The sequence below is a fragment of the Quercus robur genome, chromosome 1, assembly GCF_932294415.1.
Source record: "Quercus robur chromosome 1, dhQueRobu3.1, whole genome shotgun sequence".
NCBI classification, from domain to species: domain Eukaryota; kingdom Viridiplantae; phylum Streptophyta; class Magnoliopsida; order Fagales; family Fagaceae; genus Quercus; species Quercus robur.
Window position 1 is genome coordinate 962,953 of NC_065534.1, and position 18,796 is coordinate 981,748.

Below are 18,796 nucleotides of genomic sequence, written 5' to 3' on the forward strand. Positions count from 1 at the left end.
TTTCTTTTCACCCGAAATTTTCTACCCCCCTAATCATGTATGATGTCTCCCTTTATACTCTACATTTTCTCTCTTTTCTAGAATGTGTTGTCTCCTCCAACGGGTGAGATATTTGTTCCATCAAACATTTATACCCTTCTTTTAATGGTGAAGATGAACTTTTGGCGCTTAAAGCACTATTTAGGCCAATCATTCAACAATTAATGTGATTATGCCAAGCAGGTGGATCCTAATTAATGTGAAGGTGACCGTTATCTTATCCAAAAGCTTACTTTCAGATCCTCGGAAGTCCGATGATCATGAATCTTCTACGGATGTGCCGAGAATAATGAGATCTCTGATAATTTTTATTCGGGGAGAAGTGCTTCACGGGTCTCGGTCAGTGAGCACCGAATTATCACCCAAGATAATGACTTCAGCTTATTGGGCTTGTGATCCTTCATTTCCTCCAGGCATTGGGCTGACCCCTTTGGTAGGCCCAATACTATTTATAATTTTAAATCCACTTCCCCAATATATATATATATATATATATATAGTCGAAGTTTAGAGAAAATTCAATTAAATATCCAATTTTATTAATTTTGATGCAACTATTATTATTATTTTTTGGTAATTCTAGACAGAATTAACGAACAAAATCAATAATGTCAAAATTTAGAGGACCACGCCTCTCACAATACAAACTCATAGAATCATAAAATCATAAAATAAAAGCAAATATAAGTCCACAGGCGAGCTATCAAAATACATAATCCAAGATAAGAGAATGATGGTGCAACTATTTATAATTTAATTTTCTTAATTATTCTGTGTGTTTAATTTTATTAATTATACCATCGCACACCCTTATTGCGATGGTCACTAAGGGAGTGGGGGGTAAGGGTCAGGGTTCAAGTCTCTAGGAGGGAGTTTCACACATATATACACTTAGATTAGGTTAGAGTAAAAATTCTATCTTGTATTAAAAAAAAAAGGTGAGAAAATTATAGAATCAAAATTAATAAATCTTTAAAAAAATCACCATCATTGATTAATTTTTCTTATATTATTATTATAATACAAACAACGATTGAACAAACTAAAATTGAGAATTTCATGGATAACAATTTAAATAATTTTTTTTTCTTTCATTTGTTTCAAATAAACCTATATTTATTTTATTAGTGGTTATTTTATATTTTAAAATATACAAACATTAAATAAAATTTGAATACTCATTTAACTATATGCTTATTTGTAAGTGTATTTCAAGAATAGACATGATGTTACAGCTAGTTTTTGTATCAGAGTTAACTGTAGCCATTGGGCAAAACTCTATGAAAAATATGCTAGGCATTGTACATTACGTCCAATGAGTTGTAGCTTGAACAAGGAAACTCAAGCAAAACAAGAGTTACTTGGGTTGGACTCAATTATGATTATCTGGGTCTAAAATTAAATTGCGTCGTTTTCTCAGGCCCAATATCCACGAGAGAATGGGAATCATGCAGTGGCAGTGTGGTACCATTTAACTGCAGACCAAACTACTAACCTTAAAAGTCTTGAAATTCTAATGTAAGTTGTAACTTGTTGTCGATTGGCAAAAACAAAAAAAGAAAAAGAAAAAAAGTCATCGTTTTAAATAAATTAAATATTCGAATATTATTATTATGGTATTTATTTATGAATAGACCCTTTAAACTTTGATTTAATTATTTTTTGGTAACCTCAGAATTGAATTATAGGAGATCTCTCCTCCTCCTTCCTTACTTCTTCTTCCTTTCCTTGTTTCGAACGCTACCGTTGAGTGACTCCGCGTCTCTGATTCGCTGACTCTGCAAACCCTATGAGCAGTTGACAAGGCCAAATGAGGATCGGCTATTTCAATTTACAGGTAGGGTTTTGACTCTCCTCTTTCACTTCCTTCAATTTTCAATTACTACTTAATCACTTCATGTTTCTCTTTTTTTCTCTGCCTTTTTATACAATTACACTCTTTATCACTTAGTAATACCTAAATGTCCGTCTCAAAGTTTTAAATTTTTTGAATTTTTTCTTGTGGGTTTTCGTTTTTTTCTTCTGGGTTTCGCTGTAATCTTGTGTAGAGCTAGAATGATGGTCCTTAGCACTCTTTCTTTAGCCCTTGGTCGCTTTGTCTACGAAATTTGCTGCCTTTTTTTAGGGGAGGTTAAATTTGATTTGTATTTTCCAATTTTTCGTTGACTAAGATGGTGCCACTTTCTTGAATGTATAAGAGCTCGCTTGCAAGTTTGTGGTGATTTTTGTGTTTGGATGTGTGTGCTTGATTACTCAATTTTATTAAAATTACCCATCATGATGTGGATTATGATGTCTAGGAAACTCAGGGGATTCGAGTTTTTCAATTAGACTATGGTTGGGTTTACGAGAATGGGTCTCCAATTGTTAGCAGTTTAGTCCGTTAAATGGCAATGACCAGTTGAATCCTTTCTTAATCTATGCATAGTAGTGTATTGTCTAACTTGTAGTTTGAATCATATTTTAGGTTTCATGCACAGTAATGTATTGACGAGCGTTGGTGAAAGTGTGAGGTGCACTTTGCAAAGGCCTATAGAGCCTAGGCGTAAATTGCAAGCATGTGTTTGATGAGTAAAGTAGTATTATTAGTGATCGAAAAAAACTTTATGTTCATGATAAAGAACATAAAGTGACAAAAAGTACAGATAACTCAAAATAAAAATCTAAGAGAAACTTGAAACTCTAAAATAGATGAACAATGTGTGAAAACCCAAATCAGAGATCAATCAGAGTACGAACAAACAAATCTTTTGATTGATCCAAGATGCTGTCCCTATCTTCAAAAGTATGAATCCACTTCTTCCAAACAAACCGCATCAAACAAGCTGGCACCATGTTCCTAATATCTGAACCCTATTTGCAGAACCAATTTCTCCGGCTGAATAGCAAAGAAGCAACATTCCCTGTCAAGACCCACTGTATCCCAAACATCTAAAAAACATCTACCCATTAAGCATAAGCAACATCACAATGGATTAAAAGATGTTCCATTGTTCCCCCATTACCTTGGCACAAACAACACCAATTTACCAAATTGCAACCGTGTGCTTGATTGAAGCAAAAGACATTTTTGAAAAATACTGTATAATAATTTCTAATAAAAGGATCTATAATATGTAATATAAGTAAGTTTAAGAAATAAAAAGATTACTATATTTGGCCTATTAACTCAAATGGTTAGTCTTATACAATTGCATAAAGTTTGTTGATTTAAATCCTACATAGGCTAGTTCAATTTCTTAAAAAATTCTCTGTAGTTAATTTGAAAGAAAAGTATTAAGGAATAATATGACAATCAAGTGATTAACTAATCATATAAAATTTAAACATAGTAGATGAGTTGGGAATGGTGCTGTGTGGTCCTGTAGATATATATATTTTTTTGGGGGGGGCTCTTCTTTTAGAACTTATTATGTTGAATCATTGATAAGTAATGAGAAATTGGCTTATGTGTACTGTATCACACCATAGCATTGGTTTTTACATAACCAATCAGGGGTACATATTAATTGTATTAAGATCTAACTATATATTTTAGTAAGTTATATATCTCTCTAAACACAAAATAAAAAGGGCAAAAGTGCACTTTTGAAAATGCACTTTGTATTATCTGTCTAAAACGCTTCAGCTGTGGAGCTTTGAGTTTCATACTTTAAGTGCAATTTTACGAACAGTGGTTCTTTTTGCATATGCAGTATTCATTGGTATATGAATACACGGAATTTATAACCACTTTTTGTGATTAGGCATTATTTAACAAGGTTAATGTTGCACCCTTTCTTTTGTGCTATGAAACCTTACCATTTGGATAGAGTGTAATGGACTTTCAGAATGAAATCCGAACCATGCATTAATATTTGTAGTTTATTTTTTATTAGATTCTTTTTGTTTGTTTCTGGGTATATTTATTTGTTCTAGAACTGGCTTGCTCATTAATCCATTTTTTTATTTTTATTTTTATGGAAGTGGGGGTGTGATTCATTCGGATGCCTGATCATGTGGATCATCTTTGTGATTTCATTTGTTCAGCATGGAGACGTTTCTTTCTTTTAGGTGGTTGGGTTTCCTGTTGAATTTCAAGACACTGCAGAACTGGTGAGTTAAAAGATACTTTCTAATAAATTGGTAAAAGATATTGCTCTAGTTAGACTAGTTATTTATCTTGCAGTATCATGAGATGTTGAGTATGCTTCTGAATTGCAGATTGGCAAATCTTTTAATAATTTTCTTTCAAAATTGGTTGAGGAAAAGGAAAGTCACCATTAAAAGTCCATGCCTGTGATGGATTATATAGATATCAGTTCATCTGATGATGATTTGGAAAGTTGGGAAACAGACGGTAGGGGATCTGCCAATCCAAGGATTCTTCCTCAATGGGCTTCTACACGTGGTCCAAATTCAAGCAGTACAAGTCAGACCAATCCTGTAAATTCTGAAAATTTTTGGGTTTCTTACTTAATTCTATATATCAATCAGTCATTTTTTAAATTTGCAGGTTACAGTGTACAGTCTCAAAAGGTTGCTTCTCCTAAAAGAGCATATGCTTCAAATGGAAGCTCTTCAAATATTGATACTTATTTAGTACCTGGTTCTAGTGACAATAATAGGGCCCCAAATCAGCATATTGCTGAAGTGGATGGTTCTGAGTATGCTACAGTTAATGGGAATGAGAGTGATTCTTGGACCGTTAATTCCCGAATTGCTAACCTTTCTGGTGCTGAGTATGAGAAAATTTCATCTCAACAGGCTCTGAAGAGGACCCTTCCACCATCTCTCCAGCCATCTGCACCCAGTACTAGATTAAACAATTTAGTAGAGAATGTGGGCAGCAGTCAAGTTCGTGACGCTTATGGGAATTCTTACCATTCAGCAGGGCCTAGTGTATCCAACAGCAAGGGCCATCTTCGAGACCAGTTTAGCTGGGGCAAGAATGATGAAGTTATGATGTATGAAAACAGTGGGAGTAGGATTCTACCTCCATCTCTCATGCATGGAAAAGCTATTTCCTCCAACCAGTTTGCTAGTACAAGCGATCCCTTATACCGTTCCATGGTAGGTGAAGACAGGAATGCTGGAAATGATGAGAGACTGGTTTATCAAGCAGCATTGGAGGTATCTGCAACTATTTACTACCGTATTATTCAGTTTTAAGTTTGATTAATACTTTTCCTGATTTTAATTTAATTGTATTTAAGGAGTTTGAAATTGTATGAGTCTAACTTGGCTTGTTAAAAGGGACATTGAAGATTCTTGAGCTCCCTCCCTTAAGTTAATGTTCTTATCATTGATCCTATACTTATATATACACATGCACGTTCTTAAGATTGTTTTATGTCTGGGACAATTTTTCAGGCAGTAGCCAGTGCTCTTTGTTTTTCTATTTTATTGATCTTGCAAAATTTTTATAACATTTGGTGATCCTCTTAAATATTTAAATGTTTTTTGTCTTGTCTCAATGAATTTACAACTTATCAGAAAGAGAAAAAATGGACTGGGTCTAAAAAAACGGGACTGCTATACTGGCTCTGGTAGAAACTATTGCAAACAGTTTCCGACCTGAGATGTTAATGCAAGGAGGGGTGTTCTTTAATTTGATAACAATAATGGTTCCTTTTTATTTATTTTTAAAATATTTTCTTGGGTAATTACACACTTATCCAGTAGGTCATGAGCTCATGACCTCACCCGCCTACTTGTTCTTACAAGGTGAGGAGATACCATTTGAACTAGAGTTCATGGGTAAGAATGGTCCATATTTATGTTTTTAACTAACAAACTGTAAGGGTGATGAGCTTAATTCATTAGGAGACAAAAGTGACAAGCTTAACTTTCATTAAGGTCCAAGAAACATTAATGACATACTATCCCTCTTGGAGTAACTTATGAAAGAAAAGTTCACTGTGATTGAAATGATTTATAACAGACTGGATGTGCTGGATAGTATACTTCGTTTTGCAGACTTGAACTTAAATTATACCAATAGTGCTTCTAGAAAGTAGTAGCTCAAATTGATCACGTGCTCAATGACTGTTGGTAAAGAAACAGTACTGATTTTCTACTTTTAAGCTGCAATTTGAGATTCTTAAATAATTTTACCAGCTAAATCAATGCTTTGATACTAATGATGGTTCTACACAATTTTTCCCAAGGGCCTTTTTGTATTTCAAAATAAATTGGAACACTATAAAATTTACTGCAACTCCATATCCTAGTGGCTAAGGGAACAGACAGATCAGAGATTACACACCTTGTGCTTAAGACACATTTGAGTTTCTATTGTGCACCTTAAGGGAATTGTTGTTTATACTGATTGCTAGTGCAGCATGTATGGGGTTGAAGCATAAAAGAACAGAATAGGTCCATAGGATTGGTCTTGCTTATGTTTCTGTTTGTGGAAAATGAATCAATATGTGTTCAAAAGTTTAAATTTCATGGACCTTGGTTCTTGCAGGATCTGAATCAGCCTAAAGTTGAAGCTAATTTACCTGATGGTCTTTTGTCTGTTTCTCTTCTAAGACATCAGGTTTTTCTTTCTATATTTTATCATTGGTTCTATTTTAGGTGTAATCTGTATTGTTTTAATCTTAAATCATTGTATTTTACAGAAAATTGCATTGCATTGGATGCTTCAAAAGGAAACTAGAATTTTCCATTGTTTAGGTGGAATATTAGCTGATGATCAGGTTAGATAAAAGTCTAGTTGGCCTGGCTTCTGCATGACACTACACTGGGAGATTCTTTTTGAATTTTCTACTTGGACTCATTGTACTTGTATTTTACAGGGCCTTGGTAAGACTGTTTCAATGATTGCCCTTATACAAATGCAAAGGTCTTTGCAGTCAAAATCAAAATCAGATGATCTATGTCACAAAACTGAGGCACTGAATCTGGATGAAGATGATGATAATGGCAGTGGTGGTGTGGACAAAGCCAAGGAAGCAGTGAATCTGGACGATGATGATGATAATGGCGTGGATAAAGTCAAGAAGTCTGAAGAATTTGATGATCTAAAAGTGAGTAGTTCTACACGGGAATTTAGGAGGCAGAGGCCAGCAGCTGGTACATTAGTTGTGTGCCCAGCGAGTGTTCTTCGACAGTGGGCCAGGGAGCTGGATGAAAAAGTTGCAGATGAAGCTAAGCTTTCTGTCCTAATTTATCATGGAGGTAATAGGACGAAGGATCCCGTTGAACTGGCAAAATATGATGTGGTTCTCACTACATATGCTATTGTAACTAATGAAGTTCCAAAACAGCCTTTAGTTGATGAGGAAGATGCCGATGAAAAAAATGGGGAAATATATGGGTTATCTTCTGAATTTTCTATCAGTAAAAAGAGGAAAAAGACATCTAATGTTAGTAAGAGGGGAAAAAAGGGTAGAAAAGGAATTGATAGTTCTTCAATTGATTATGGTAGTGGTGCACTAGCAAGAGTAGGTTGGTTTAGGGTGATACTAGATGAAGCTCAGACAATAAAAAATCACCGAACTCAAGTGGCTAGAGCATGCTGCAGCCTTCGAGCCAAAAGAAGATGGTGCTTATCTGGAACACCTATTCAAAATGCAATTGATGACTTATACAGTTACTTCAGGTTCCTAAAGTATGATCCATATGCTGTATACAAATCATTTTATAATACAATAAAGGTGCCGATATCCAAAAATGCATTACATGGCTACAAGAAGCTTCAAGCAGTTTTGAGGGCTATAATGCTGCGCCGTACAAAAGGTGAATGCTTTCTCTTTTATTTTTTGAGTGTTTTTTTTTTTTTGGGGGGGGGGGGGTGGCGGCGGATTTAAATGTTTTGTTTCTGTATGTTTTAATTTTTAATTCACAGCTGTGGAAGTGCCACAATGTGATCCGTGCTGATGTATGGACGGTTCTCTCTCTTGCTTGCTTTAATTCACTACCCATGCGTGTCTTAATTCATCTTAGATGAGGTTATCTTCATTAGAAAGCAGTTTCCTCGCAGAATTAGAGAAATTAATATGGACTCAAGCCAGGGTTAGAAAACTTGCCTTCATTCAATGGTACATTAGGCAGAAAATAGACTCCTTTCAAACCTCCCCAAAAATCCCAATGAAGAAGCTGACAAATGTGTTAAAGCAAGCAGCTACAAAGTATACAATAGTGGAGAAGGATATGAGGATTTTGTAAGAGGATACGATGTTTAGAGCCATTATTATGTGATGGTGGGTCACGTAATAAATACACTTAAGAGATGATTCTAATTTTCTTTGACTGATCGGGAAACTGAATATGATGGCCCTAAATTTTTTTTCATGAAAGGCACAATATTATAAAGCACATGCATGCACACATACACAGTGACACACACGGGTAGGGAAGGAGGGAGAAGTAAGGGGAGTCTATTTCCCCCATGTTTGGTAGGAGGGAAGGAAAAGAAAGGAAGGAAAAGATAAAGGTATGATTTTACCATTATCCCCAGTTTAAATGGATTAAAGTCTAGACAAAATTGATATTTCATACATTTTTTTTGGGGAGCAACTCTGCCTCCAATCCACCCACTTTTGGGCAGATTGAGTTTGGTGGCCACTGGAGGCTTTTGCCCTCTATTTTCCCCTACTAAATGGAGGGTTTATCCCTTGCCTAACTCCAACCCTCCCTACTTCTCTTCTCTCTTTTAATCCCTTGAAATGTGTAACTGTCCACCTGGAAGGGATTATAATGATTGAGTATTTTTCTGAAGGCTTAAAACATTGTTTTCGCCCCCAAACTTTGGACGAATTTGTTTCTTGTCCCTAAACTTTAGAATGTTCGTTTTTTGTCCCCAAAACTTTAAAATGTTGCCGTGGTAGAGAATGAGATTTTATTGTTGTTGTTGTTTCAATTTCAGAGGTTACATTGTCTGTGACAATTTTCAATTTCAGAGGTTTTATTAAACTTATAACCCTTTTTGGGTGGTGCTTTGATATTAAATTTGTTTAAAAGTTAAAACAAATACAAAACAGAAAGTTTCTCTGGCATTGTGCTTTCTTTTTCACTTCCAGGTTAATGCAGTCAATGCGGGTATTGGGTGATGAGATATTAGTATTTTCAAACAAATTCATTAATTTCTCATTTAATCCACAGATATCCTGCTTATGAGTTGGTACTTTCGCTAGATCTGACCATTTACCACTCTGGAATATCTGTATTGAACGGTTTATAGAAATCCAAAAGTAAATCTTCAATCAAATAAGATTTTCATCTGTAAAAGTACACACAGATGAAAATTATAAGCATCGTACCTTCTCTTTTTAAAATTTCTTTATTTTTGTGTTTGGCTGGTGAGAAACCATGAGAAAATAACTAATGGCCAATTGTTTGGTGCCACACTTCCCTTTTTTCTAATGAACAGGTCCATGTCAGATTATTTAATTAAAAAAATCTAACACCTCGGCATCCTGTTAGGACACATTGGATAAAAGTTAATGGAGGAAGTTGATAGAAGGATTTACCATTAAAATATTCATTTTTCACATAGTTATCTTTCTGCATGCGCATTCGTGCATATGTTGTTGTGTGGTTTTTGAGTAGATTGCTTTAGTCATTTGCAATTTTTTTTGTTTCTTCTTGTATATGAAAATTAGAAAACAAGAATTTAAATTACCTATCAAAAAAGAAAACAAGAGTTTAAATTGACTAGAGGAAAACCAAATAAAATGATTATTTAGGAGTCGTCAATTATGTACTTGAAAACTCTTTACCTGAGGTTGCCTGCCTTCTTTTAAGTATTTATATGTCCTTGTTACTTCTTCTCATAATTAATTATTTGGAAAGTGCCAACATATCAACCATTCCCTCTACTGCCGTATTCTTTAGAGATTTTGAGAGGGTGAATAAGAGAATAGGCAGGGACTTGTGAGGAAAGTGAGTGCATTGTGTAAGCAACCTCCTCTAATAAGAAGAAGAATAATGCTGGACTGGATGGTTTTCTTTAAAGGTTGATATTGTAAGGTGAGGACTGTGCCCCTTTCGGGCCTTAGTGCAATGTCAAGCACCTTCCACCAAGCAATTGTTTGTGGGTTCGAGTTTGGGAATCAGACCCTCCTCAAAAGAAAAGGGTGATAAGGCTGCCTACCGTGACCTCCTAGACCCCTCAAAAGTGGAAGCCTTGTACAATGGATACAGCCTTTTTTTTGTCACCACCTGTTGTGAGAAGAATGATGATACTGAAATATGCAATTGATGCATTTCATTAGAGTACTCCTGTATCATGGAGTTCATGCATACCTAAGTTGGGTATTTAATTATCGAAGTATCTATGACACACACCCCCCGCCCCCCCCCCCCCCGCCATGTTAATACGAGCATCAAATGATTCTATGGTGATTGATTTAGCCTCTTTGTTCCATTTTTGAAGTCCACTTAATAGAATAATGATGAATGTTAACACAATCCAGCTAATTTGTATTTCAAGTGCAGCTACTCCTGTAAATATAGTGCATCCTTTTGTTGTTGTTGCTTCATTTTAATAAATTTATTATATTTGCCCTCTATTATCTTCATTCAAACAGTTACTTTTGAAGTATTACCTGTACTCCTTTAATAAGGGGGGAGGTCTTTTGTTTAATCAATGATGGAAGGGGATTAGGAGAGCTGGCAATGCCCCGTTTTCATCCAATCACTAGCCAACTATTGCTGTTTATCTTTGAAAAAAGAATCTTCATCTAGGAATATGTTTATTGGATTTTGTTTTACGTTTACAGATACTCGACATTCTTTGTTGCTGATATCTCGTATGATTTTGAACTTTGAACAACTTTTGTTGGTTGTTGCTGATTGTCATTAGTTTTTATTGTCTAGGAACATTGCTTGATGGGGAGCCTATAATTAAGTTACCACCAAAAACAATACGCATGTCTAAGGTGGACTTCTCAACTGAGGAGCGGGCCTTCTATACCAATCTAGAAGCGGATTCACGATCTCGATTCAAGGTTCTACTCCTTCCATTTTACTTATGCCCACTTCAGAGAGTTGATTATGGTTGTGTTGGACTTGTTTTAAATTTACTTTTAAATACTAGCACCTACCAAGTATGCTATATCTAATAAGCTAATAAGCCTAGTAAATGGTGCTATGGTGGCATGCGGAAGCAAATTAGAATCATCTTGTATTATGCAATAGGTTTTTATTTTAATCTTGGAACTTTAAGTTTGCAACATTGCAATAGTACCATGCTTTCTTTCATTATGATATGTCGTGCCTGTGGAAACTTAGGAAATAATAGCGGTCATTGTAAGATATATAAAATGCGATTGCAATACCGTCAAATGTTATGATGATTCTATTTTAAGTAAAGAGTAGTTCACATCAATTTGGTGTAAACCCTTCCCCCCAAATGAAAGTTGGTAAAAATAACTTTTTGGTTCTTGAACTACACATTAGATTTTTCTTGAACTGTTGATTGTTTTAGTCCTTGAATGTGGCAAGCCATGCCCTTGTATTTAAATTGGAATATGTTGTATGAAAGGGGTCTTTGATGGAATCAAACGTCGTGCCTAGATAATATAAAGAGCATATTTTGCAGATATTGTTTGATTGGATGCATTCTCTTGGTGGCACCCCCTCCATGTCTTTTGTTGATTTTATTGACATTCTTTCCTTTTGAGAATTTGAGTTGTATTCTTTTAAAGGGCTAGTACACATCCATTTTTGTGTCTTTCTTTCTTTTTTCATAAAATTTTTACTTAATCAAAAAAATGTGTTACCCTCACTTTGAGCAGCAATTGCTAAAGTACCAGTAATTTTTTGTACCTGTCTTAATAATGCTAGCATGGAACATTGGTCACACCCTAGTTTTACAAAATCAAAACATATGAAGACACAACATGCATGTTAGGGACTTCAAATATTTTTTTTTGTGTTTTACTATTTTTTAATTATTAAATTCACATGCTCCATATGTTCTAGTTTTGTGAGACTAATGTATGGCATAACATGCAACCTTAACATTATAAGGACATATAGAAAAAATATATGCCACATTTTCTTATTATAAGTTATAAATGTACCCTGTGGGTCTTGAACTCATTACAACACCCTCTACCTAACTCTTATGAGGGATGGAGGTGCCATTTTATAAAATGTGATTGTAATACCATCAAATTTTATGATGATTCTATTTTAAGTATAGGGTTATTACACAACAATTTGGTGCAAACCCGTCCCCCCAAATCAAAGTTGGTCACAATATGATTTTGTTTCCTGAACAATATGTTAGATCCCAATTTTGTCTTGAGCTGTTCATTGTTTTAATTTAGCCCCTGAATGTGTTACCCATACTTTGTACAGCAATTGCAGACATTTTTGGTTGTAAGGGTGACATTGACATTGTGGTGTTTTTAAAACTTCAAGAACTAAATTGAAACAATCGATACTTGTGGGTTCAAGGCCTAATGGTTGCATCTGATTGTGTAAAGACTAAATTATGGTTTCTGTGATACTGTATGTCAAATTTGCATGTACCTTGGAATTATGAGTTTGTATTTGCAGGCATATGCTGCAGCTGGGACAGTGAATCAGAATTATGCAAATATTCTATTGATGCTGTTGCGCCTCCGTCAGGCTTGTGACCACCCATTCCTTGTCAAAGATTATAATTCTGACTCTGTTGGAAAAGTTTCTGTTGAAATGGCTAAGAGACTACCTAGGGATATGCTGATTAATTTATTGAATTGCTTGGAAACTTCCTTCGCCATCTGTCGTGTATGCAATGTGAGTTTTCTTAAAATGAGATACTTTGTTTTTTTTCCCCAGTTTCCTGCAATTTTGGAATGCAGCTTGTAAGAGCTTGTTGATGTAACTCTTTGCACTGGAAACACAGTCTAAATGTTGTCATTATTGATATGGTTTGTACAAGTTTACTTCCAAGAGCATATAAATAATTAGATATATGAGGGTGCTCTAAATTTGTATTGACTAAAATACACTTTTTGCCCTTAAAGTTTGGGGTAATTTTCATTTTGGCCCTTTTGACTTGGTGTTCTGTTTGGCTTTTGACATTTATTTTGACCCTTCATTTTAGCATTTCATGGAAATGAAAATTTTGAAACATAAAGGGCCAAAGCAGAGAACTGGATGAATCATCAAGGCCAAAATGAAAATTTGGAAACTTAAAAGGCCAACATGAAAATGAATCAAACATGAAGGATGAAAATTTTGAAATTTGAAGGACCAATATGAAAACAACCCTAAACTTTAAGGGCCAAAAGTTGTACTTTTTCACTTACTCTTTTGTTTTTATATTTGGATGTTTTCCTCAACAAAACTACGTAAGAGCTAGTTGGATAATTGTTTATCACATCCTATCATGGGAAGCACTTAAGTTATGGGTTTGATGCAGGAGCAACAAGGAGGATGTAATTAATTATTGATGATTCTGAGATTTAGAAATTTTAGTTTTCTATTTTTAGTCAATAAAGGGTATTTTAGCAATTTAGTAAAATTTAGAAAAGCACATATTTATGCTTTGTTAGTAAGGGCCGGGCTTGTTTAATCACTGGGCTTGATTAGAGCCCTAGATAACTTGGTGACTGATTATTGCTGATAATTATAAAAAGTTTATAATAGGTATTAAGTCTCTAATGTTGGTTTTTTTTTGAAATGAAATTTGCTGATTTTCTTGATTATAGTTTCTAACCAAAGCCTTGTAGGCTATGATTTTCTTCTCTCTTGCTTGCATATGTGGAGTAAAATTGATAGTGATGCTGTGAAGACATCTTTATGTACCTTTATGTGTTTATCTACCTTTGTGCATGTCTATATTATATGCTTTGTCTATTTTTTTATGTTAAATTAATCAACTGTTTCTATTCACGGACTACTTAATCTGGTCATCTTTGTTGTTCATATTTTATCTCTTAGAAAATCAACAATATCTAACTACAGAAAAGAATAATGTGCTGGCACATGACATATTTATCTGATTCCTCTAGTATATGATCTTTTACAGGATCCACCTGAGGACCCTGTTGTTACCATGTGTGGCCATGTTTTCTGCTATCAGTGTGTATCAGAATATTTGACGGGAGATGATAATACGTGTCCTGCACATGCATGTAAAGAACAACTTGGTTCTGATGTTGTTTTTTCCAAAGCTACTTTGAGTAGTTGTCTTTCTGCGGATGTTGATGGTAGTTCCATGAATTCTCAGTTCACAGAGAATTCAATGATTCTGCAGAATGAGTACAGTTCATCTAAAATCAGAGCTGTTCTTGAGATTCTGGAGACAAATTGTAAAATCCATAGTTCCATGGAATGCAATGGAAGTTCTTTGTCTTCTGAAAAGGAATATGCAGAGAATTGCTCAGGTTTTAGTGCTACAAAGCACACAATAGTTTATTCAGAGACACCAGTTGAAGGGCCAATAAAAACAATTATTTTCTCCCAATGGACTAGCATGTTGGACTTGGTTGAGACGTCATTGAATGACTCTTGTATACAATACAGGAGGCTTGATGGCACAATGACTCTGAGTGCGAGGGACAGGGCTGTTAAAGATTTTAACGCTGATCCTGAGGTTTGCTGCCTACCCTGTGGATCTGTGAAAACTATTTTGTAGTGACGTGTTTGTTTCCAGTATTTGAATGACTAAAATTTGTTGCAGGTAACTGTCATGCTGATGTCTTTAAAAGCAGGAAACCTTGGGTTAAACATGGTTGCTGCATGCCATGTTATTCTTTTGGATCTTTGGTGGAATCCAACCACTGAAGACCAGGCGGTTGATCGAGCACATAGGATCGGGCAGACTCGTCCAGTTACTGTAACACGAATCACCATCAAGGACACAGTGGAAGACAGGATATTAGCACTCCAGGTAATTTTTTTTTTCTTCGCATTATACTGGTTTTCTTCCTTCCCCCAAGTGTTGAGGTCAGAGGCAAAGTTTGTAGGTGTTAGAAGGTTAAACATTTGCAGCAATACAAGCACAGCACGGAGATGAAATGATTATTCTCTTAAGTTGTGTTTGTATATGACCATTTTTGCAGGAAGAGAAGAGAAAAATGGTTGCATCTGCTTTTGGTGAAGACCAAGGTGGGGGAACTGCAACTCGCTTGACGGTGGAAGATCTTAGATATCTTTTTATGGTCTAAACATCATGTTCCAGTTCACTTGTTCTTTCAGATTTTGGTAACTCTGCTCTCTTGATATTGTCTAGAAAAAAAAATATATATCAAGAGGGTCAATTTTGAATTTAAGTGAATGTGACAGCAAGATTTTATGTGGTCGCACTTACGGTGCCTGCTGACCCTTTTGCTCAACTGGCCTATTGAGTTAGTGCATCTCGAGGTAACTTATATAGGAGTTTTGAGGCCCATGAAAGGCATTTTTTGTTCTCATCAATGGCAAACTTAGAGAGCCGAAGTCATATGTAAATATTCTAATTACTTTATTTGGATGCCAAAGATCTAGAATTTGTAGTTGACCTTTTTCTGTTTATTAATGTTAATAGTACATTATCTTCTTGACGTTGTAATGTATGCATCGAATTCATGGTACTCACAGCATTGCATGTCTATACATTTTTTAATCCAAGTGTAATGTAATTACTCCTCAGGTTAAAGTTCAGATTTAGCCCTAGTGTATTCTCACTGTCTCGTCGTGGAGTATGTTACAGTTTCAATACTTTGTATGTCATATTTCTCTCCTTGGAGGGTGCGGTGATTCACGTGGATGCACCTAATATCATGAAAAATGCCATATTTTATTTTCAATTTTATTACAAACTCACGTGATTATGAACACAATTGGTATCACATTAAAAATGAATTACTTTAATCAGGTTTTTTTTGGTTCAAAAGTTAAGACACCTCAGTTGTAAGTTATATAGTAAATGTTTAATAAATATATGGGGATTACATGAGAATGACTCCACATTACCAAAAATTTTTGAAGGGCTGAAAGCTGAGAATCAAATTGCTCAATATATAATATAACTAAGGATGACAATTTTTGCCCGACCTGCGGGTACCTAGTCTGGCCCGACTTTAATGGGTCATGTTTTACCCGGTTTGATTAGGAATAGGGTCTGATATGAGTTTTTTTTTTTTAAAAGAAAAAAAAAAACCCGAAGCGGGTCTGGTCTGGGTTGAGTTTGGGTTTTATCACTTCCAATGATGCTACTGCCTCCAAAATAATAGTAGGCTCACGAATATGACCACAATATTGACATTTTCATGCAGATGAATAATTTTTCCACTTCCAATGCATTCAATCAATTGAACCTAACATACCTGGAAAATCTCGGCGTTCGCCATGAGCTAACAGTCTAGCAATGTCTTCATTGTTTGGCTTTTTCAAGTATTCCTCGGAGAAAACACCAATTACCACAGTAACAAATTTTTTTCAAACTTTCTAATGCAGTAGTTTTTCTAATCTGCACATATTCATCTATCAAATCACCCGATATTCCATACGCAAGCATTCTAAGTGCAGCAGTTATCTTTTGTAATGAAGATAAACCAAGTTTTTTGGCACTATTTATTTTTTGGATAAAGTAAGAGTCATGAGCTTCTACCTTAGATTGAATACGGAGAAAAATAGAATGCTTCATCCAAAATCTCCTACAAAATAAAGCGGGTAGATATATTGGTGTGAAAGTAAAATAATCAAGAAAAAACCTCTCATGGCCAACCAAATGATTACGTCGGATAGAACGACGACATTTAGGTTGTGATGTTTCCATAACAAGTTTTTTGATTATCTCAACTTCATCTGAGTCATCAAGAAGGAACTTGCGAAACAAATAGTGATTCATAGATGCAACCTTCAAAACAATTGGAAAGCAATTATTACTATAGATGCAAGATTAAAGTAAAGTGACATAAGCCACAACAAAATGAATATAACCAATTCATGCACAAGTCACAACACAAACACATACATCTAAAAAAAAAAAAAAAAAAAAAAACTTGGAAATAGTATGAATGCTCATTGTTCATAGATTTATTCTAAGACCTGTCATCTCAAAACCAAGCATATGATACCAGGAATGTTCGAATAGAAATAATTGGATCAAAGAATGTTCAATGAATAGAAATAATTGGATCAAAGACACTCATAGTGACTGTAACAGCAAGATATATAATAGACACTCATAGTGGCTATAACTCATAGTGGTTGTAACACTCTGTTGAGGTCTAAAAAAAAGGGGTCATAGTGAAATAAGCCCAAAAAAGAACAAGTCCAGCCCAAAAGGAAAATTCAAGCTGAGCCCAAAGAAATAGATACGGGAAACCCATGAGGGAATAAAAGAAAGGCCCAGAGGATCCCGAAGCCCAGAAAAAAGAAGCATCCAGAAAAAAAAAAAAAAGAGGACCACGGCAAAGTATAAGAAGCAAGGATCCTCAGGAACCATCAATAAGCACGGATCCCTTCAGGCACAAAGAAAAAGGAAGAATGGGACAGATCGATAGAAAGAAGACAGAAGAAGAAAACAAGAAATAAAAAGCAAAACGCGAGCGACCTCTCATGGCACAGACAAAAAAGGCCTCGGGGAACCAAGACAGGGAAGAAGAATGATAACAAACGACTTTCAAAAATGGCAGAACAGGATTCCGCCCAAATAGGAAAGAAAAGGAAAAGTGGAAGACGCCAGAAATGGGGATGCGGAGAAGGGCATACCTCAGCACGTCCCAAAGAAGATGGCCAACCGGAAGCTTTCAAAAGAATCAGAATTGAGAGAAGGAAAGAATGAGAAGAAACGGAAAAGGGACTTATTGAGACGATGGGGACAGGACATGCTCTGTTTGCAAAAGAGCAAAACAGGGGAACCAATGGTTCCCCGGGAAGCCCAGAAAACTCCATTATAAAAGGAGGGGATGGGTTGTGAAGAAGAGGGCAGCGAAAAAGTGAGAAACATAAGAAAGAAGAAATTCTCTAGAAAAACTATCAGAAAAATCGAGAGTGAAGAGAAAATATTAAGGGAAAAATGAATATTGCTTCCCGGTATCCTGTAAAAGCCACTATTGCACATACTCGGATTCAACGAGAATCAAACTTTGCAAGTTTTGAAGGCTGAAATAGTCATTCAAGACTGCAATTTTTGAGCTTGATTGAACCTTATATCACGTCCTAGTGAGCTTTTTGTAATCAAACAGATAATGTATTAATGGAACATTGCTTCATATTTCCCAGGATCCCCACAGCACTAATTTTTATCGCTTTGCTAATCCTGTTTCTTTCCTTCTGAATTTACCTTGTTAATTTTTGGCACTCTTCGATATCCTTGTTTGTCATTTTCTTTATATTGTCAGGAGTATTCTCTGCATTTCACTTGATTCTTAAACAGCTCGTTAGCTGCGGTGAGTCAAGGCCCAGTCCACCAAATCCTCATTTTCATTTAGGCTCGGGATCCTTGGGCCTGAGTGTCACGAAAAGGGCACTCTCACACACTCATAGTGGATCAAATAATAGTTTCATTAGATCAAAGAATTATATCAATGCCTGTCACAAGACCGAATGGAACTTAACAAAAGATAAAAAAAGATTGCACTTCAATGTCTTTGTTAGATTGCACTTCAAGTCATAACACATTTAGTTTAAGATTAAAGTCAAGTGACATAAGCCACTACAAAATACATAAGTTACTACAAAAATACATAAAGGCCTACATAAGCCACTGCAAAATACATAAAAGCCTAAGCTACATCCAAAATACAATCAAACCCATTAATTACGTGAACTTCGTCTTGCCATGATTTCCTCTTGGAGTAGTTCATAAAAAACTTTTTGTGCTCCGGTCAAGCCGCTTGTA

At 35.4% G+C, this 18,796-nt stretch overlaps 1 protein-coding gene across 4 annotated transcripts; it reads left to right on the forward strand.

Annotated features, from left to right (window-relative positions):
* The first annotated feature begins 1,608 nt into the window (after positions 1 to 1,608).
* Positions 1,609 to 15,509, forward strand: LOC126714720 (helicase-like transcription factor CHR28). Of its 4 annotated transcripts, none has more exons than XM_050415022.1 (12): positions 1,609 to 1,876; positions 4,006 to 4,134; positions 4,243 to 4,450; positions 4,535 to 5,151; positions 6,491 to 6,562; positions 6,645 to 6,722; positions 6,822 to 7,764; positions 10,846 to 10,976; positions 12,535 to 12,756; positions 13,994 to 14,560; positions 14,648 to 14,857; positions 14,973 to 15,152. In XM_050415022.1, the coding sequence occupies exons 3-12, from the start codon at positions 4,312 to 4,314 to the stop codon at positions 15,015 to 15,017; spliced, it is 3,024 nt and encodes a 1,007-aa protein (XP_050270979.1). In that variant the 5' UTR covers positions 1,609 to 1,876; positions 4,006 to 4,134; positions 4,243 to 4,311; the 3' UTR covers positions 15,018 to 15,152. The 4 variants fall into 4 exon arrangements, with proteins under 4 accessions (XP_050270979.1, XP_050270969.1, XP_050270956.1 ...); XM_050415012.1 differs by having other exon boundaries at positions 1,623 to 1,876; positions 4,243 to 4,444; positions 15,030 to 15,509; XM_050414999.1 differs by having other exon boundaries at positions 1,631 to 1,876; positions 15,030 to 15,509.
* The last annotated feature ends 3,287 nt before the right edge of the window (positions 15,510 to 18,796 follow it).